Source organism: Alexandromys fortis, unplaced genomic scaffold, assembly GCF_014885135.2.
Source record: "Alexandromys fortis isolate MF-2015 unplaced genomic scaffold, M_Fortis_MF-2015_v1.1 scaffold_125, whole genome shotgun sequence".
NCBI classification, from domain to species: domain Eukaryota; kingdom Metazoa; phylum Chordata; class Mammalia; order Rodentia; family Cricetidae; genus Alexandromys; species Alexandromys fortis.
In genome coordinates this window covers 4594287-4617352 of record NW_026068026.1, presented here as the reverse complement: position 1 = coordinate 4617352, position 23066 = coordinate 4594287, and the positions used below count along the sequence as shown (strand labels likewise).

The following is a 23066-nucleotide window of genomic DNA, read 5'->3' as shown; positions in this document are numbered from 1 at the left end:
AAAGAGAAAAAATTATCAACAAGCATAGCCTGAACTAGAATTTAAATTTAAATGTATCCAGTTAAAAGAAATTGGCAAAAGACAAAGTATTACGGTTTTCACTCTCTCAAGAATTTGCCAACCCAAATCTATAACATTTTTATTATCTGATAATACCAACATGCAATTTAGAATATAGGGCTGATTATGGAAGAGGGGTCAGAAAGATTCTGAGAGCAGAGGACCTCGGAATCTGCTGAGAATGTGTCTCTCAGAAATAACAAGGAAGCTTTATCCATGACACCTTAACAACATGGCTGCCTAAATATGACTTGGCCAATGACCAATAGACAAGCTAGCAAGGCAGGGTGAAATTTCATGGGGCCCCACTCCTAGCTAAAGAGCTACAGACACTAAGGAATGCTGAGACTGGAGAAACAGTCTCAGTCAAGGATGAGCTCTCAGCCTGTTAGCGCTGAAACCATACACAAACAAGTAACACTGAATGGACTGAGCGGGTTGTATTTTTATACTTGTTTACATCCACACATAATTCACTAACAGCAACAAAGAAACAAAGAGGGAGTGGGGGTTGCACATAAGAAGGACTGGGAGGAGGAAAGGGAAGAAATGTTGTAACCATAATTTACTTTCAGAAAAAAAGAGAATCTAAATTTGGAACTTAAATCTTCCTGAAAACCATACTGACTGATGTTGGAATGCGTTGGTAAAGGAATTCAGCTTAAACCTTTTTATATTAAGCAAATAAGTTATATTAACGGAGGAATGCTGGAGCCAGTTTTTGTTCATTTTATTTTTATAGGTACAGATTCTCTAGTTCCCAATATAAATTATAGACAAGGAGCTGGTGAGATGGCCCAGCAAGTGAGAGCACCTGCCGCCAAGCCTGACAGTGCAGCTTGATCCCTGGAATCCATATGGTAGAAGGAGAGAACGGATTCTGATGTTGTTCTCTAACACACATGTGCACATACACACAAGTTAAAGTGGAAAAATATTTAGAGACAAACTTTTCTTACATTAAAGTAACTAAAAAAAAATCAAGATACTGCAGTTTAATTCTACTGCTAACTGCTGTTAATAGAGACGGAACCATTATGGTAGCACCCAGTAAGTAAGGAAGTATATAGTAGTTCTTAAATATCCATGGATACAAAACCTGTGGAGGCTCAAATCTTTTATATAAAATTTTTATATAAAATGGGATTCTGCATGTAACTATGTATTCTCTGGCATACTTTGTAATTTTCTATCCTCATATTACTTATACACAGCAATACAATGCAAATGCTGTTCAGCTCCTTTACACTGCACTGTTTCAGGAATAATGACAAAAAATACATGCTAAATACATATGCAGTAGAGTAGGCTGACTGGATGCAGAACCCATGGGTACGGAGAACTGACTGTACCTGGAAATCGGTGCTGGTGTTAGCCCCTGTAATACACAAGTAAGTCTGTATTTTAGAATCTGATGCACTAATTTATGATCCTTAAAACAATGTCCCTATGATCTATAACCATGTATCATCCTTCTATTATGACATGAGTTAAGAATAGACAAGACATTTAAGTCTCCATCAGTTAATAAGAACACTGGTTATAGAGAAATTTCCTCATTAGCAGAGACTCAAGAACAGACAAGTTACACACTTTCTCCTCAGCTGAGATGAAGACATGTTTTCATGACAAAAAAAAAATCCCTGTTAGTGAAGCCACACACTGCAGGACATTCTTTTAGAGATATATTCCTCCTCCAGCTGTAAATATTAAATTCTCACAAGTGTACTACAGATACAGTGTTTCCTAAAATCACCTGTCTGGGACCACAGGTTCTCCTTCCTCACTGTCCTGTCTCTACAAGAAGAGACACATCATCTCCTTTGCCCAAATAGAAAGGAGGAAAGCATGAAAAACAATCCTGTCCAGTGTCTGCAAGGTGAGTGCCTCTGATGCAAACAGGTTCTCTGCGTGCTTAGTCGCTACCACAGGGGCTTCTGTTAATAGTTGCTTCCAGGTCTGTAGAGGACTGAGTAACTGCACTGAGTAATTTGGAAGATTGGTCACTCACTGCCAAGCATAACTCATTCTCATAAGAAAGTCTAATTTTCACACACTTCTGTAGGTTATTAACAGTTACAACATTTTATATAATGATCACTGTTTTTTGATTACTGAATTACTGGAAGATGTTATATTAAAAATCAGCAGCAGCAGCAGAAATTTTTCAATGTTTGGAAGCTCATGAGTGGGCTTCGATTTTAAACTTACAAAGAAAAAAAATACCTGAGTAAACCCTGAAAAGAACAAAGTAAAGCCCTACCTTTGAGATTCTGCATTTATATTAAAAAATAAATACAATAATTGGGGCTGGGGACACGCCTCTGTGAATTCAGCACACTGGCTGCTCTTCCAGTCGCATGGGACTCAATGCCCTTTTCTAGTGGGCACCAGGCAGAAACATGGTGCACAGACATACAAGCAGGCAAAACACCAATACTCATAAGAATAAAGAAAGAAAAAAACATGGTTTTTCCCCTTTCCCAGCTTATTTTAGAGAATTTTGTTTTAGAGGAAGTATAGTTTTCAGCTACAATAAGACACAAGTATGAAATAATATCCACTACTTCACACAGTCGCTGCTGGAGTGTTTGGTGAACACTCAAAGTTTACAAACCAGCATCCTCATGGTCAGACTGAACTATGTTAAAAGACACGACCAGGAGCTACCAATTAATTGCAATCAGAAGAAGAAAACAAAAATTAACTAACTCCAATTCTAGCTGAACAGGGCAGTCTCACTTAGATTGACTTAGCAGGTGCAATGGCTTGCCTGTCAACCCAATGCTCATGCAGAGGACTCAGGAAGAGTTCACTAAGCTAGTCAGCCTCTGCTTGATAGATAGGCAACTTCTGAAATGGCCCCACTAAGTCAGAAATTGACTATGTTCCCTGAACCGTCTAGTTCTAAAATTATTGCCAACTCTTGGTCTAGATAGTTTAGCTAAACTTTAACTGTGCAAGAAGTTATAAAACGAAGGGTCAATTTATTAGTCAGCTGGATCAATGACAATGTACTTTATAAATACTTATCCTTAGTCTAAAAGATTTGTGGGTATTTTCACCAATTCATACTCTGTTATCTTTGGAGGTTACCTCCTGTGTAGAGGAGACTGAATTTTACAATATGAACAAAAATATTAGACTTAAAATTAATAATTCACAGAAAAGGCAAAAATGTTATTAAGTTAAAATATCAAGAACAGTCTACCCTACTTTGGGCTTTTAAAAACACAGAAATTTTATTTATAAAAAGAGATTAAGTGTCAAGCAGTGGTAGCATATGCCTTTAACCCCAGCACTGGGGAGGCAGAGGTAGATGGGCCTTTATGAGATTGAGACCATCCTGGTCTACAGAGTGAGTTCTAGGACACCCATGAATACACAGTGAAAGCCTGTCTCAGAAAATAAACAAAATGAGAATGAAGCAGTCTGCTCTAATTTATAGATATGACAGTTACTTCAATATATACTTCCTTCATTGCTTCAGATCAAAGGCATAGATATTTAACAACTATGAAGAATGAATAGAATGCAAGAAAAAGAAAAGTTACATGGAAAGAATGGGCAAGGAGCAGTAACCAGCTCTTTTTTGCACACCCATAAGCTCTAGAAGAGAAAGTAGTTAAAGAGAAAGTGGAGGGGAAAGGAGAGATGAATTTCTCTATTTTTAAATGTCAAGCCCTTATTAAAGCTTTAAGAATTTATTTTTTTAAAGCAACAGACCTCTACTGCATAAAGAAGAGTTGGACTGTCTGCTTCTCCTTTGGGAATTTAAGTTTCCTGCTTAGAATTATGTTTCGCATGAGGTAACATTTAGTCTGAATATAGCAATAGACCATGCTACCTAACGGGGAAGCAAGTCGAAATCCTACTACCAGCAGCATGAGCTACATGTACACGCCTAAATATCCCACGAATTACAAATTGTCAAAACATAAAGTTCTTCAACATGAAAAAAATAAAGACAGAACAACGCCATCCTTTTTGCAGTAATGAATTCATGAAGCACAATTTCCACTCTGTTTGGAAAGACCTACCTGAATGGCTGAGTTCATGAAACATGTATTTCCCAAGTTACTTAAGCCACAGAGGCCTGGCTGTTCATTGTTTCTTCCAGGTTCTGAATAATCATAGTTCTTATAAGCAGTATATGATGGGAGACAGTAATTTGAATTTTTCACACTGGAAGAAAAAAATTATAAAAATGTAGCCAGTTGCATCACAATATGGTTACAATAAAGAGTACTTTAAGCATATTCAGGGAATATCTGGTTAATCATTAAGGATATTTTGCTAAACACTCAAGTGGAACATTTTGAGACACCACTTTCAAAGTAACCTCCTTAATTAAGGTGTTTTTTATCCAAGCAACAAAGCACCATATCAGAAGCCACATCACTCAACAGAACACACTATTATATTATTCTACCCTGGGTTAACGGGAGCAGCATCGTGGCTTGCTCCATTCTGCATTGCTCCATCAAAAAAACACTCAGATTTTAAACACCATCCGCAGCAATTAATCATCTCATTAAAGTCCGCTTTGAGTCAGTCTGCTATGGTAAGACAAGTGCAGGAACGGGAAGAGTTGGGCTTCAGTTACAGATGAACACCAAGAGGCCCAAGGCCACTGTGACATCACGTTGAGATGCAGGGAAGATTCTATTTATAGCTTCTAAACTGGACTAGCAAACTCTAGCACAAAAGTGCAGAGAGCAGCCTCTGATCAGCAATGCAGAAAGGATTGCATACAAGCAGATCCAGGCAGGACCACTCACTCACCTTTGCTCCTATTTTCTGCAATACTCACTTTAACTTTATAAACAAAAAAACCTCTATCAGTATAATAAATGTTGAAAAACTCTATAATCTAAAATTTAGGAAATCAGCATAATTTTAGAATTATTTAGGTCAATAAGTTAAATCTCTTATTTTTATATAAGATAATTTTATGAAAAGGAGGAATTCTTAATTTTTATGATAGCTTTTTATGAGACTATTTAAGAGATACTCTGCAAACAGTTCAAAATCATATTTTTCGCCCTTTTTATTCATTAGGATGAAGCTGGATGCAATTCAAGGTCATAAGATCAAAGTAAATGATGATACAAATAAAATGTAGTTTTACAAATAAACATAATAAGTTAGTAACTCCACTAATACTTCCTGGCTATAGTTTATTCCTGGTATTTAATTTTCTCATGGTTTCAAATATTTTTGTTACTCCAGACATTATACTCTCACTAGATCACAATGGTTTCTATGAATTACAGTATTGCTTATTCTAAAAAAGATTTTAGTAAACATATGTACACCATACCAAACAGACAACAGAAAACAGTAAACCCAAGATTAAACACAGCTCTTAGGTGGCTTGTCAGACAATCAACAGGCCAGAGGTTACGGTCAGACCCTTTAACTCACGGGTCAGCCTTTGGAGAACTTTCATGGCAATATAGGGTTTTTTTGTTTGTTTGTTTGTTTGTTTGTTTGTTTGTTTGTTTGTTTTTCGAGACAGGGTTTCTCTGTAGCTTTGGAGCCTGCCCTGGAACTAGCTTTTGTAGACCAGGTTGGCCTAGAACTCACAGAGATCTGCCTGCCTCTGACTCCCAAGTGCTGGGAAGCACTACTGCTTGGAGGCAATATACTAATTTTTAAGAAAGGACAATATCCCAATTCTTGTCTTTAGGATTAGAAACACCTCAGAGCTCACCTGAGGCACATTCTAGGACAGCTACTTCCTCCTTGTAAAGCATAGCTATTTTTATGTTTTTCTTTAAAATTTTTTCTTTACTCACTTTGCAATCTACTTTGTTAGTGAAATTCGTCAACAGATTGTGATTTGAGTTTTATCTCTGGTCCTTAGTGGAGATACAATATTCTAAATTTCCCTAAAGGTAGTGGTTCTCAACTCGTGGGTTGCTACCCCTTTGACAAACCTCTATCTCCAAAAATATTTACATTACAATTCATAACAGTAGCAAAACCACAGTTATAAAGTAGCAACCAAAATAACTGTATGGCTGGCATCAGCACAACGGGACTTGACGATCTGTGTTACAGGGTCGCATGTGATGGAAGGTGAGAGCCACCGCATAGGGGTTACAGGATTACAAAGCATCGCTGCCCCTTTCCTCCAGAGTCAGGGAAAGTGGAAGACTGGTCAGGGACACATGCTGAAATGCTTCTCTAATCAGACAGTCCTATAGACTCCAGAAGCCCAGCTTTGATGCATTTGCTTATAATTCTTCACTGTCAAGCCTGTCCGTTTTCCTGATCTGTCACCGCACCTCCCCACCCCTGCACACCCACAACCACAGGGCCGCCTCATCTTTCTGGAAGGACTCCATACCTCTTGCTGCTCATTTGCAGGCTTACCTCCAATTCAGAAAAGCAAGGCTTTCTCTCTTCCCTGCCCCAGTTACATTCCCCAGCTGAAGCTGAGACTTTCAGCCTGGTTACCCTCTTGCCTTTCTCTTCCACTCTAATACGATCCCATAAAACTCCCCTTCAGATTTCTCCTAAGTGTTTTATATAAGACTATAAATATTTTTAGTGCTTAAAAAATTCATTCCCTTCTCAACAACAACAAAAATACCAACTCCCTGATTTTCCAAAAAGAATCCACTCTAAGATTAAATGAAAATATCAAGGCCCAGAGAAATGTAACAACTGCTGGACTTACAGCTTTTGTCATAAACTTAATTATAAAAAAGACAAACAGGGGGCTGGAGAGATGGCTCAGTGGTTAAGAGCATTGCCTGCTCTTCCAAAGGTTCTGAGTTCAATTCCTGGCAACCACATGGTGGCTCACAACCNAATAAATAAATAAATAAATATTAAAAAAAAGACAAACAGAACTCAAGTTTTTTCTCTTTTAAATTACTAGCAGTATAATATATCTTATTCTGTTTTATAGTCCTAGTAAGTAAAAACTTACTAAGAATCTGTTAGACTTTAATGTATCATCACTCAGAATGTAATTAAAATCACGTTCTCCTATACAGTGTTTAAAAAGGTCTGACTGAGGAGAAAAAACAGATATAGCTTGACTGTGAAGTTTAAGTAGCTAAAGCAAAAGAGCAAAGTACCCTAACTACACACTCATAAGTGCTCCCGTGTATGCATGTGCATGGGTGTCCACACTCATGCACACACGCACACACACGCACACACACACACACACATCAAACCAGTGAAAGCACACTTACATGCTTATCCCTGAAGTATATGTTCAGCTGTCTTTCCTTACATGGAACACAAATAGATACTGAAATGCTTATAATTCATTAGTACGAACATGAATGAGAATCAAGGTCTTATGCTAAAAGTAAAAGACTGTTTTGATGTTCTAGACTTTTTATTTACCCTGAAATGGGAAAACCTATGTGCAAAGCAGTTTTCTGGTTGTTTAGGAAAATCTGAATCTTTTAAGATGTGTCTATACTTTGGTTTAAATGATGGGATGAGTATAATGCTCATCCAAAGATTAAGATAGTCTACAAGTACAATGATGATACTGAAGACAATGAATTAAAAACCAAAGATCCAGCTCTCCTGGTCACTCACATTCCATGTTTCGTATTTTAACTGCACAGGAAAGCTCTTCCTGGCAAGGACAGACGCTATCAGCTATCTGTACACACAACAGAGCACATAGAAGCCTGAAAAGCTTTCCTAAGGCCCACGAAGCTTCTGCTTCTCTTTTTTGCTAATGATTTTGAAAGATAAAATTTACACAAGTGTTAGTAGGCATTGTAATACTGTACTGTGTTAATACTGTTTGTAAATCTTTAATGGTGATTATGTAAAAATGGGACGTTTTATACGCCTTTTATTTAGCTTTCTGATTGGCTTTTCATTTAGTATTGATATCTGACATCATAAACACATATTTAATCATGCTAACTTTGCAGTTAACGAAACGTTTTCACCTAGGTTATTTAGCAAAAACAGATGGCAAGTTCTAGACGACCACAAAGTCTATAGTTACTGATATGACTGACTCTCATACAGGGCATCATTTTCATTTCAAGAGACTGAGACAAATTTTAAAAAAACACCTACTTTGATATGAAATTAAAATCCAGACAACAGATCATTAAAACAGCTTTAATAGCAATGTTAGTAATACTATGAAATATATAAGGCAGAAAAATAAAGGTAATGAAAATATTAGTAGTTAAAAAATTGGCATATTTAAAAAGTACTCATAAATTGTAATTGAGGCAAAAATATTTTATGACCTAAGAAGTAACATTACTGGAACGGATAAATAAAATGTATTCTAAAAGTAGACTTTTCACAATGTTTCAAATTTTATTAACTTAAATTGAATAATTGTAAGTGTACATTATCAGTTACAATTATTTCTGAAAATGAAATTTTACTTCTTAGGATATAATAATTCCAGTCTTGGACTTGTAATTATGTTTCATATAATCTTGGTATCTACTCTTCTTACTATATAATTAAGTCTACAGTATAACTATAGATTTTAATATACAATTTAACTCTGGAGACTACTTCCACATACATGAAGCTTAAAACTACGTTACCTAGTAGGTCACTAACTTGTTGACCTACTTTTATTGAAACTACACTATTTTCACCTCAAATATTTGGCTACTACTTATTTCTACAAGTCAAATTGAAAAAAAAACCTTATATAAAATAATTGCTTAAATACATTAAATTCATATATTAAAAATTAAGGCAACACAAAACAAAATTCCTAAATTCTGTTCATTACTCAGAAAGACAAGTCATACACACAACTTACTTCCAAGCTCACAAATGACCACGGTGGAGTTCCTTAGGAGGTAGTTCCTGTCACAGTTCCCTAAACAACTTCCCTTTCCCTCAGGAGTTTCTCTTTTCAGAGGTTCTGATAGAGTGCACTTTGATATTTTTATTATATAAAGGAAAAACACAAGACAAAGACAGAAAAACAAGCAACCACATATACCAATACAATGACCCCAGTCAAAATACAGTTTCTAGTCAATACCACTTAGACATAATGTTAAAACTGCTTTAAAATGAGTGCAAGGGCATATTTACTTATTTTATTGTAGATGTGGGCGCCATTAGCAACAGTACAAACATAACATTATTGCCTACAAAAAGCAATTTTGATGAATTAAAAAACATAAAATACAAACTGGGCTAAAAAATACTTCTCAAGAAGCTCTTCCTGATGGTACATACTTTTATGTAGAAGAGAAAGAAATATAGCACCTGGATATTCACACCTTCCATGCTGTACTACTACACTACAGTGTAGTACTAATATACGGTGTGTTTACTTTTCATGAATTATGAAAAGAAGATATATTTTAAGTTTGTTGGATCTGAACTCGGAAACTTTTTACTAAAAGTGTCACTATTACAGCTACTCAGAAGAAAGCCTTACAAGAATAGATATCATAGTTTAATTTTTTATGGTTTTAACTTACAAAAGCAATTAATGAGAACCTGACATGCAAATATTTATAGTTAATTCTATTTATTACCTGGTTGTATTATTTAGTTTTCTGTTTCAGGAAATCTCTAACCTTTATGAACTTGATTTTAAAGTGCCCCCCCCATTTCTTTACCTTCTTTTAAATGCTTAATAATAATCTTGGATTGAATGTTCTAAAGAAAAAAACACCCAGAAAAGCTACCCAATCTTTTGGATGGCATTTCTTGGATAACTGTAATATTTTTTCATTGTTTAGAATGCTTTGCGATGGCATCAAATTCTTATATGGAAAGATGTTTTGGGTTGTCTTGATTCCACTTAACCGTGTGTGTCTTCTTAGATGAAACTGTGCTGTTTACATTGTGTATTTTTGTAGTATGCTAAAGAACTAACCTTTCTCATTATTTTTCTCCTTTAACATTTTCTTAGCTATTATTGTATACTTAAAATCCAGACATATCAGAATCACTTTACCATGTTCCTACAAAACATGAGGATTTTAATAGGGAAATTAAACTCATAAATGTAACTACAGCTAGATTTATGATTATTTCCCAAACTGCTTTAGTGCTTAAGTTTATAAATTAGTAGCCATCTGTGAAGTCCACTAACGTGTAAGCCATCTGAACTGTGGAAGTGACACATAACCACAGTGCACATAGATCATACCCATTAATAAAGATGGACAATCTATTGGGATAAAGGTTCTCATACAGTGGCTGAGCAAATTATGATTAAAATGGATTTCTTTTTCTTTTTTCCACCAAGATAAAAATGGCATGTTTTGCTAGTAAGATAGCTCAGCAGGTAAACTACTTGGCAGGTAAGCCTGGTGACCTGATTTCAATCCCTGAAACCCATTTAAGGTGGGAGGGGTAGACTGACTAAACAAAACTGCAATTTTTAAGGCAGCAAATACACAGTCAGATGTTATAGGAAGGTCCTAGTGACATTTAGCCTTTTGAAAAAAGCAATCAAGCACATTTTCACAAACTACATAATTTTAAATACCATGTATTATGGGAAAAAGAAACTATTAAGAAAAATTGCTTTTTCTATAGTATCTGCTCTCCAACTAAGAATCACTGACACATGCTTTATTATGGGTCAGACTAAGATGACATGTGAGATTTATAGTCCTATGAGCTTGTGTTGCAACCAAGTCCTATAAAAAATTTCAATAAATAGAATCTGAATTTTAGAATAGAAAATGCTCAAAGTTCTTTTTATTTTTCAGCTAACTATTACATACTATTTTGTATTAAGTCAGGTAGTTTTTAAAATGTGTTTTATTTCTTGTGAAGTGACTCGTGAGAGAACTGACCATTAATTTAAGAGAAAACAAATTTTGATTCATGAAGACTTTTATCCTAAATTTTAGATAAAAGAGATCTTTTTGCAACCATAATAGGGCTAACCAATTAAAGAAAGAGTTTTTAAGATTCGGTGCTTACTTTCTGTTGTTGATGTTGTTATAATTATTTGATAGAGATGAAGGAGAGATCTTTGGTAAAGCTGAAAAATTGGATGCACCTGGGGACCTTTAAAAATATGAAAATGTCAAATTAGATAAAAAATGAATTACAAAATTATGAAATAAAGAAAAGAAACATGACAATGTTTGTAGTAAATGAATGCTGGAAAACAGATTTTATGGTCAAAATAATTATATATCATTTGGTTTTTAATTTTCAATATATATTTCCTTTGAAGTACAATTGGTACAAAAGGGAACTTTTTCAAATAAAATTTTTGAAATTATAAAATTTGCTATTATTCTTATAAATCTATAACTCAATATATCCATTTCTGAGGGTAACAATTACTAACATTTTACAATCACTTTCTGTATGTTTAATGGGATGAGGCTACTTTTCTTCCTTAGTAGGTACCAGGGCATTGTAATTATACACAGTACTGACACAGGGTGCAGTGAATGTTAACCATTCATAAATCTTGAAGTCAGTACGGGGAAAGAACAAAAGAAAATTCCAAACATAATTCTACGAAACAGTATCTGGCCAAAAGTATCTCTGGAAAACCTGAAGAATTCATATATGACTACGATACACACTTCATTAATTCAGCATCTTTTGGGGCGGGGGAATCTCCACGAGGACTGGCTTTTAGATAGTAAACATATGCTAAAGGCAGATAGAAAAATCAATATATCTATTGTGAAGAAATAATTAAAGTACATATATGTCTGGAAGATTCAAGTCTCATGAGTTGTATAAACATTACATTGCCTATGGACTATCTAGCTGGGATGTGAAAGCCATGCCGTCCTAGCTCAGTCATAGTAGATTCTAAGTGATGGACATGCTTCTAAAAACTAATCTCCTCCACATGGGTGCTAATACACAGTGATTTGGTCAACAGGCCGACAATCTAATCTATAAAATTACTTAATTTGCATTTATTCTTTATATACAGACATACATGCTACATGAAATAAATGCTGGACAATGAAATTTCTTAAATATAAGAAAAATTCAACTTCAAATTGAAAAATCCTAGTAAAAACACCTTTGTGAAGAAAGTTGTTTCTGCTACTGAACACTGCACATTGACGGGGGTCCTTGAATTAGGTGCCTTCCCAAAAGGCGCCTCTTCACAGGGAAGCATTCTACTATACTAAGCTAAAATAGAAAATACAGTCAGCTAGGTTGTAAGAGCACATACAGTGGAGGACACTTGAAAGCTTGAATGCTGCTAATACAATACCTAGTACTTTCAAACACTAGTAGAAAGAACTCTTTGCCTTTTGATAATTGAGGTTCTTTTGTTTGTTTTTGAAATAGAGTCTCAACATGGTGCCTCCAACAGGCTGGCCTCAAGCTCAGAGGTCCACCTGTTTCTCTTCCTGAGTTTTGGGTTGAAGGTGCACACCGCTATGCTGGCCATCGTAAGAGCTTTTAAGTAGGGGAAAACAATCTAACGGGATTAGAATTTGAGTTGCAGCATGTTAATTTTTCAAAACTTCATTCAGCATATTTTTTTTCAGAAATGACTTCTATTTTATTTTCAGTCAAAAGTAAATATTAAATAAAGGTAAGCTTCATTTAATAAAGCAGAGACATATGTTTACATATACATTTCCTGCCTGTCCAAAACTTTTATTATTGAGGAGTAACTGGACTTACAGGTTATACTAAAAAGGAATAAAATATCATGGAGCGCATTTGTAGTTGGTAGTAATTCCTATGAAGTTCACTAATCAAGTGATTACTATATGCTCCGTTTTCAGTGTATCTAACAGTGTGAGACAACCCAGTTCCTGGACTCCAACAGGTTTGCAATCAGGTGGGGAGAAATGTCATAAGCAAAACAGGGCTTAACAACTTTTAATATAAAATTCTGTGATGTGTGACATGAAGCAACTTGAAAAAATGAAATACAATTAGAGGTATATGTAGGAACTAAGTACAAAGAATAGTACATGCAGTTGTATGGATTGCAGAAACAATTGTGTTTGGGAGTCAACAGTCAAGTGACCCTGGCTGAAAAGGAGGTACACAGTGATGACGGGACAAGGGAAGGCAGGCGGCGTGTTTGATAGTAAACAGCCTTTAGTGTCCTACGAAGAAATCAGAATTTTACACAACTGATGGAACATAATGCAAATTTAATAAGGAGCAGCAGCATAATCAGATTTATATTCTAGTATGATTAGTGACTGGGGGAGAGAAGTACAGTAATAAATAGAATATAGGTTAGGGAACTATCAAGACAACAAAGGGGGAATTCGATAAAGGGTGAAATTAAGAAAGTTAAGAGTGAGCCAAGCGGTGGTGGCACACGCCTTTAATCCCAGCACTCGGGAGGCAGAGGCAGGCAGATGTCTGTGAATTTGAGACCAGCCTGTCTACAAGAGCTAGTTCCAGGACAGGCTCCAAAGCTACAGAGAAACCCTGTCTCAAAAAACAAAAGAAAACAAAACAAAAAAAGGAAAAAGAAAAAAAAGTAGAGTGAACAGGGCAACACATTTGTATCAAGACCCTTTCAAGGCATCTATGAGGTTAAAATGATTTTCATAATACCGAGACCTTATTAAAATGTCATTTGGTAGCTTTTGCTGGATGGATATTCAAAGTCAATGGCAGGTCAAACTACTGGCCCACACGCATGAATGAAAAAGCAGTTGAAGAGCAATTTCAGTAAGAACTTTTATTAAATCTTGACTCTGAAAAAACTTCTATATTTATTTTTAATAAGGTATAGGTATGTGGATGTGTGCATGAGACTGCAGGTGCCTGTAGAAGCAGAAGGCAGAGGTGTCGAACCCCTTGAAACTGGCGTTACAAGCAGCTGGGGGAAGACTTCAGTGAGTGCTGGGAACCAAACTTGGTATCTGGAAGCACTATGGCTCCAGTCTGCCACCATCTCTCCAGCCTACTACACTTCCTTTAAATACTGTCTGCGAAACGGAAGCCTGCATAAGCTCCATGCTAATGTGAACACAGATCTGAACTGCAAGCTTAACTTCACTCAGCACCTCTCTTTCTATGTCGTGTGACTTGTAGTTCCTGAGCATGGACACCTGGAGACGCTTACAATCAGGTAAAAGAAGTCTGACAACTGAGAACTGAGATGACAATGACAAAATCTCAACTTTCAAGCAAATTCTGTGAATTTTGACTTTCCAACCATGTTAAGTTCAAACTTTTCTCATAAAATTCATTTTTTAAAATGTGAGTTTGCAAGAAAGTTGCATTATGAAACATACCAGTGTTCTGAAGATCTGAAGAACTTATAGACTATGTGTCAAGTGACCATTGCAGATGCTAGTGTAAGGCTGTAAGTCATGGATATACTTATGTGTCAAGTGACCATTACAGATGCTAGTGTAAGGCTGTAAGTCATGGATATACTTATGTGTCAAGTGACCATTACAGATGCTAGTGTAAGGCTGTAAGTCACGGATATACTTCAGATTCCCATTTTATAGTCACTCATTTGAAACATAGACCCCGTGTCAAGTTTTGATTCATCTGAAAGTTCCATCTACTACATGTCTATACATAGGTGAATTCTTCCATGCACTTCATCCAGTGTAGAAGTGTAGGAGTTTAGCTGTCTCTACGTAACCAGATGTTCTCACTGACTACATCAAGCACACTTCAGGGCAGGCGCCATGCCCAGCAGTAGATGACCAACAGAAAATGAGTGTAATGGTATTTTATAGACTTTTTTTTTTGTCTCATTTTGCTCTGTTTTAACACTTTTTTCTGTCTTGTTGACCTTTTGCTTGTATATTACCGTTTCCACTTTAACTGTTTTTGTGGTCTTATGTGTGTTTGCCTGGCAAAAGTGTTTTAATGCTACTTTCTGAATGTCTTCATTTTTAAAACAGTTAACTTTATAAACATGTTACTGATGTCAAAATATAACTGTTCAATATTGTTACTCTTAAATATTTTACATATTAATGTATTATGATACACTGATAAAATCTGCACAAAAAGAAGTTCTTTGAGCCAGGCAGTGTTCGAGGCCAGCCTGATTTACAGTGCAAGTTCCAGGACAGCCAGGCTCCACAGAGAAACCCTGCCTCAAAGGGAGGGGGTGAAAAGAAGTCCTCTAAGTGGCTAGAGACTCTGAAGACTGTAACAGGAAACTAGTGCCCTGCTTAGGAAACACCATTTCACGGTGCTACCTCTGGGATGTGCTAGTTAGATGAGAAAAGTGATTGAGGGATTGGGAAGCCTGGATGGCACCTGGTAAAACCGATACAGAAAATGTATCTATTTATGTATGCAAAACAAAGAACAAATATCTGGTTCAAACTGATGTGGTGTCATGCATGATATTCAAGAAGAACAGGAATTTAGATGAAGCTAGAAATCTTAATACAGACGACTTATTAATATCTGCTTGTGTTAAGGGAAAGCTGACATTACATAGCACCTTTGAACTGTTTCCTGACTCTGGGTGTCTACTATAGATGACAGAAGACTACTAGTGCAGGTAAGACATAAGCATAGCAGCTGCACAGACTCAGTGAAGTCAGGGAGAACCTCATACATTACATGTGAATAATTCTCCCAGAGAAATAAGAACTTGATTAAATTGTGAATGGTACTAAGGACAGTTTTCGGGAAAAAGGGAGATGTCTAGAGGGCAGGCAGGGGGTAATGGTAGTGCATCAAAACAAAAAAACAAAAAATGAAAAAAACTCAAAGAGGGATAGGAGAATATTGATGCTTTGTTTCCTAATGTGGTGAATTTTCTTATGTTCATGAGAAAATGACATTAGAAAGGAAACAGATAAATTAGTGCCTACTATATGCATAAGAAAGAGGAATTAACAGAAGGAACAGCAATGAAAAGTCTAGGGTGCATTGATACAAAAACACAGGTAAATGTGTTCCTTAAATACCAAGGAAATTAAAACAAGAGTGATGGATGTAGGCTACAGATAAAGAATTACTGATTAAATGAATACAGTTCCTGGTTTCTGATTTAGACTTCTGAACCATATTTCACACACCTCATTCTAGCTAAAATTTAGAGTTAATGCCACATTATTTATAAGTCAACTAGTTCACTGAAGGTGAGCAGAGACACTTTGTTCTCAATTTGAAAATCACACTCTTCATTTTCTAATGGCTTTCTACGGAAGAGAAAGGAAATGTCTAAAGCTCTACATATTGATTGACTAGAGAGCAAGCTATTTACCTTGCTGAAAAATAATTTTGATCAGGGCAGGCTAGGTGCAATATAAGGCAGTACATTCCTCTCTTTGAAAAATCAAAAGGGTAAATTGTCAATTTAGCTGAAGTGGTTTGAATAAACCTTATTCAACATTCCAACATTTGTAGTGTCTGAATTTTATGCTCAATGTGATGTTTCAATTAAATGTATGCAATTTAGTACACCTGAATGTCTTCCTTCAAAATGAAAATACAGTTTCTAAACTTGTTGTTAAATAAACTAAATATTTAATATACATTAAAATCTAACACCAAAATATTGAGCAGCTAAAAGGCAGCTAAGTTTGACAAAGCAAAACAGTCATCTTAACTTTATAAAATCTAATGGCAAAGTTAGCAAAACTAAAACAAGACCAACCATAAACTACATTTCTCTCAATTATTCTAAAACAAGTTCTTAAAGGAAAACTTGCAACTCTTCAAATACTAAATACTTTTACTTTGTGATTGTTTCTATTCAGAAACATTTCTGCTGTGTGTCTCCTGTTAGCCAAGATAATTTACTATACAAATCCACAGTTCTCATCATGCTCACACTCTGGCTCCTTTTATGAAATTATATCCACAACAGTTTTGGTTTGGTTTTCTCCTTATCTTACACATTAGAAGTCTGAGCAAAAGCCATCCCACAGCTGACTTTTTATGAAAATTATATGAATAAGGAAAGTGCAATGAACCTTAGGATCTCAATACAATTTGTTAAAATAAAATGGATACGCTGTGTGGTATGTTTCCTAATGGGTCCTTAATTTTAAGCCAGTTAAGTCTATGCACTATTCTTTATCTATTTATCTTTCTGGCTATACAATGGATTTATTCTATAATAATCTTCAAAGAAGATCTTGATACAGTTGGTATAGAAAAACAACCACCAGTCACCTACATGCTTAATATAGATTCTTCCAAAAAGTGACAATTTTATAACTCAGAATGTTTCTTCTTTTCTAGCAGAACTCTGTAAAAATATCATAACACTGGATTAAATTTATGCTTTATAGTTTTAGCTGTCAATTTAGATTTCTGTTAGTCAGAGCATCCCAAAGAGCAGGAGTAAGAATCACTGGCATGGAATGATGGCTCAGAAGTTACGAGCACCTGTTAGTCGTACAGGACACAGGCTCCTACTAACACCTACATTAGGGCTCACTACCATGCCTTACTTCCATGCCAAGGGGATCCAATGCCCTCTTCTGACCTCTGCAGGCACCAGGCAAACACATAATGCATACATGAACATGCAAGCAAATCAGTCATGAAAAGAATTACTGGCATGGTTATCTTCAGTCACACATGCTTTAACTGGTTAATGATAAATTCCTGATATTTACTTGTCCACAGAAACACAGAACTATCAATGGCTTTAAACCTTTTTCCACTATCTTCTCACATGTTCTTTTATCAGCATTATTAAGTAATAATGGAAATGAATGAACTGAATTCAAATGTTATCTTCACAAAAAGGAATTTTTATTATTCCAGAAAACCAATTTAGCTTTCTTGTTATATAACTGCAATTATTTCAAAATGCTTTAAATTATTACACCTAAATGAAGCAACAGAGAAAAAGATACAATAGTACAATATAGTCAAAATCTAGGGCGCTCACATTCCAGAGCCACAGCATAGGAATAAAGCACTAACTTCCATCTCTCTGCCTCCCTCCCTTCCTCTCTTCTTTCTTTCTTCCTTTTTGTTAAGTAAGCATTAACTTATTGATATAGTTTTCTCTTCTTTTTAGGAACCCCAAGGCTTCCACAATTATTTTACCTTAAAATGTCTTATGTTAAGGTAACATAGACATCCATACATTTCCAATCATTTAGATCAATTAGGATCAGTCCCTAACACTCCTGCCTTTGCAAAGCAGACAAAAGTACCAATTTTTCTTTTAAAAGAGAAAAAACCTTTTTAAAGGTAAAACTAGAAAATACTGTTTTGTGAGGTGTAAGAAATTGGATACTCAAAACTGGATTATACATGCAATAAAGCAACTAATAAACACAGAACATTTGAAATATATATGTGCATGTGTGTGCGCACGTGCACACAAGTAAAAACATCAAATTGTATGTTGATATTTAGCAGGAAAGTAATTAAAATAGCTTTTTAGTGGTTTGGCTTTTTTCCTTTTTTGGTTTTTCGAGACAGGGTTTCTCTGTGTAACACTCCTGGTTGTCTTGGAACTCAGTTTGTAGACCAGGCTGGCCTCGATTTCACTGAGATCCACCTGCTTTTGCCTTCCAAGGGCTGGGACTAAAGGCGTGTATCACTACTACCTGGCTTTTGAGTGGTTTTTAAACAGATTTTTGGTTGCTTTTCCTGTTAATTAAAATATATTTAGATGTTTTAAGTAAAATTATATTTACTATTAATATTTATAGTATTTAACATTTCTTCAAGTGGCCCCTAAAATTTAAGGTTTAACATAAATGTTAAATGGTTTCAATATGATCAAAATGGGCCTGATAAAACTTGATGGCAGTCAAATCTGTATTGCAATCATGATTGATGTGTGCAGGCTCTGTTTACTGGGGGTGGTCACAGACAGCATGAACGAAAGCTGAACAAGCCTTGCAGGACACATCAGTGAACAGCCCCTCTGCATGGCTTCTGTTCCACTTCCTGCCTCCTGGTTCCTTTTTTGAGTTCCTCCTCAAGCTGCTTTTGGTCACAGTGTTTTATCAGACCAATAAAAACCCTAAGACATCTCTAAAAAACCCCAAACAAAACCTGTAAAACCAAAGCAAAGCAAACCTGACTGCTCATATGTATTATAAACTAAACTTGCACACTGTCATATGAGTTTGTTGAGAGCAATCTTTAGGAATAAGGAGACCCCCTTGTCTCAAATAGAATGTCTGTTTCAAGTGTCCTCCAAAACTCCTCATCATGGGTCAGGCTGGCCCTCTGCCTCTGTAACTGTGAAAAGGGAGAAAGGCAAACAGCTAAAGGGAGTGAAAACATTTCCTACAGGTGTTACGATTGCAATCTCTGCAAAGATGCCTGTGGTGGGAATGAGAACCTGGAAGCTCATGCACAGAGATGCCCTGTCTGAAAACCTCTCTATAGCGAACTCCAGTAGACTGTTTCATAACAGTTGGCTTCCCTACTCATTTCTGCTGGATGTCATTGTGTCCAATTTCATGTTACTTACCTGCTATTTGTTCTTTTACTCTTGCCCACTACAGGTCTAATAAATGCATTCATTCTGCATCCAAAGTATTATACTGCAGATTATTCTCCAGAGAACACATCCAGATGTTTGAACAACCTAACTGCCAGGCGGTAGGTAACACACTACTATGGGTCACATCCTGAGCTGGACATGTCTTTCTCAGCTCACTCATTTGCGTTTTTTTTTTTTTTTTTTTTTTTTTGTTTCTGCTAGTGTGACATCAGGGGTCCTTTACTTAGCATTGTACTAATTCTCAGTAGTCTACCAAATAAATTTGTGCATCCTTATTCACATTTATGTTGTTTAATTTTCTACACAGTTCAGTACTAATATACACCAGAGTTCACAGATGTATGGCTCGTAAAATAAATACAAGCTTTTCGCTTCCATATAAATAAAACTCCCTCAATACAATCACATCTCTGTGCTAACAAGGCTAGGCAGTGTGCCACATCAGCAGAGCCTCAGCTCACACGACCCACAACACTGAAGGTCTCCATCAGTTATCCTACTGAGAAAAGATCACTGGCCCCTGGCAAGAAAAAAGGCCTGCTGCCATCGGCTCAGTTCTCACAGCTTTCAGCAGTTTGCTGATCTAGACTTTTTTGAGATTATCATGTAATTACAACATTTCCCCCTTCTCTTTCCTCACTTCAAACCCTCTCATATGCTGTCCCCTCTTTTCCTTTAAATTTACGGCCTCATCTTTCATTAATTGTTACTATATACGTATATACATACATTAGATATGTCACTTAGATGTATGTTTTCCTGGCAGATCATTTGGCACTGAACAACCATTTGGTTTGCTCTTCCCATCTAGGTTTTCAAGTAGATTATTTGATCATTAGTGTTAAGGTCCTTTTGTATTATGTGTCGATAGTGAATTTATCTATCTTCTGTCTTAATTGAAGGGTGTTTAAATTTCACAATGGACAACAATGTTTACTGCTACTGAGTTTTGCTACATAGGCTTTCTTAAACTAGGAGAATTTTCTTTTATCATTAGCTTTCTAGGAATCTTTTCATACACAAGTGAAAATATTCTGGTAAATCATGATGTGACAACAGAGATACATTATTGTGTGTTTCTATTTTAGATGAAATGATACTTAGACTTCTTTTGCAAGTACTCTTACTAACCTGGTAGCTGTACTTCATGCAACTCCAGTACTACACTTGCACTCACCAATATATACATCAGTATGGTGTACTAGGCATTGAGAAATTGTTTTTTACTCTGACATAATAGCAGTATTTCAGCAATCTGAACAAACTAAAATGGGGAAAATCTATTTGGACTGAAAATAGACTTGGTCTATAGCATATAGTCCTAACTTTAGGAAACTGAGACAAGAGTGGCACCAGAGCTCCAGAGTTCAAGGTCAGTCTAGGCAACAGGCAACACCTTGTTGTTGTTTTTTAATAATAAAAGGAATGGAAAAAGGAGAGAGCCAGGTGAAGCCATCAATTCTATACAGAAAAGGTTTCTCAAACTTTAGAACTCTTGATATTTGAGTATGTCACTCAGTCAATTTTATTGTTTCAAAAACTGTTTCAAGATTCAGCAAATGTATAGCAATCTAAACATAAGTGAGAAAAACAAAAACAGTGGTTTTGATTAAACACTAACGTGAATATTCTCAAAAGTCCATAATTTCCAAATATCTACCTGTTAAGAAATCCATGATTCAATTCACACGCTTTCACTTTTTCCTATAAAAAGTTTGATTTTACTCAAAAGTCTACCCTTATATTCAACTAAGCAGGGCATTGAACAATACACACCTTTACATAAGTAATATATTTAGGCAACAACTCATAAACAATCAGAACAATAACAACACAATAAACACTGCACAGAAGATGAAAAGTGCACATTCTTACTGAAGGTGCATTTCCTTAGGAAGAAAATCTGTAGTCGAGTGACAAGGCTGTTTGCTTTTACAAATTTGCTATGTCTGCACCTAATATATCAGTAATTTAATTATATCATTATTTTTGAAATTTTTCAAAATTCAGGTCTACAATCCCTCAGAGAACCTGAAATTCTGAGTTACAGAAAATTAAATTTTCCTCGAACTTATTTGGCATCAAGCAAATGTGAGTAGATATGAAGCTATCTGTAGTTCTCATTTATCTCACTTAGCACAGTATTTGCAGAGTGAACCTGGTGTGATATAAAGGGTCTCTGTAGGCTACAGAAATAGATCAACTATAGACACATGTATTACTTCTCAGAGATTTGAAGCTTATATATTATAAGTAGGTTTAAGTGTCATTGATAATACAGTATAGATCTTACAATTTGGAAAAGATTCTCAACTCTTCCTTCATTTACCATCAAAAGCAACTCAATAGTCCAGACACTGTCTACTTAGACACTTAAATTCTAAGACATTTGTATAATGGAAATACTACTCTCACTCCAGGCTGTCTTTCATAAAAGAAGCATTTCACTAACAGGTGTACTTCAACATCACAAAAATACTTCAAGAGAAAAAAACAAATACTTAAGGATCTGACTATATTATACACAACATTATTACACTATCATTTATTCTAAAAGTGATTTTACCTTGAAGGTTTTAAATTTGTACCATATTAATCTACGTGTAAACTTAGAAACATTCTCCAAGAATAAAGTATAAAAGATAAAGGATATGTATTGCAACATTCATTAGGCTTTGCTCTCATTTTGGACTTCAGTGTCTGAATCCACATTTCAACATCATGCAACAAACCCCAAGAGAAGCACTTACTTAGGAGCAGAAGGACCCCTTGGCCACGTTCCATCTTCATTTTTTTGTTCTATCACTAACACCTGCAAACACGACACAATAAAGGGTGTTTGTGCACAGCTATGAAGTCAGACAGTTTCAGGAGATAAGCTACTAAAGTAACTGATTATTTAAGGATGCAACAGACAAAATGGTCTGAAATAAAAGTCAGTGTTGATAGGAAAGAAAAAAAGAAAAAAAATCAGTTTCTGTAACTTCAAGAAAGTGTAAGTAAGTCAAATAATAGACTGGTCATAAGTTGTTTATGTGTTGAACATGTATGCTTTCAAATTGTATCTACACTTGTAACATAGGATACAGATGTTCTATCAGTGGCGCTATCATGATTTAATTATTATTATGCAAATATTATTGATAAACAGTAGCAAAAAATTCCAAACTATAGATTACTTATAATTTAAAGTTAGTATTCATTTACATTATTTTTGTAAATTCTGAAATCTTTATTAGAAATAGTTTTTGTTAGTTTTATGTATTTGTTTAAAGTATGTATGGCTGCCTATATGTGTAGGCACCCATGCTCTATGGGCATGTATGTGCCTTGATCACACATGGAGATGCGAGGACAACTTGTGGGAGTCATTTCTTTTCCTCCAGTGTGCATGGGCCTCAGTCAGACTTAGCAACAAGTGTCTTTACCCACTGATCCATCTTGACAGCCTTAAATTATGAAAACTTTTAGTACATAACTGATAGTCACACTGATAAGAATCCAGAATCAAATTACAGTTAACTCAAGTACCCTGCTACAGCTTGTCTCAGATAGACAAAAATCATCTAGGTCAATAAAAGATCCATGCCAAGATAAAGCTATACTTTTTAAAAAAAGATTTATTACATTTACA

The 23066-nt window shown here is 35.6% G+C and overlaps 1 protein-coding gene across 4 annotated transcripts in view; it reads right to left on the bottom strand.

The window, feature by feature from the left end:
• Positions 1-23066, bottom strand: part of Usp15 (ubiquitin specific peptidase 15) — a 97135-nt gene that overhangs the window by 36026 nt on the left and 38043 nt on the right. For 2 of the 4 annotated variants that reach the window (XM_050163866.1, XM_050163871.1), the window contains exons 6-8: positions 22183-22244; positions 10984-11070; positions 4101-4245 (exon numbers count right to left, since the gene is read on the bottom strand). In XM_050163866.1, coding sequence (XP_050019823.1) covers positions 4101-4245; positions 10984-11070; positions 22183-22244 — 294 coding nt within the window. Of the gene's footprint in view, positions 1-4100; positions 4246-8845; positions 8865-10983; positions 11071-22182; positions 22245-23066 lie in introns of those variants that run through there. The other 2 variants (XM_050163867.1, XM_050163869.1) reach the window with 2 other exon arrangements.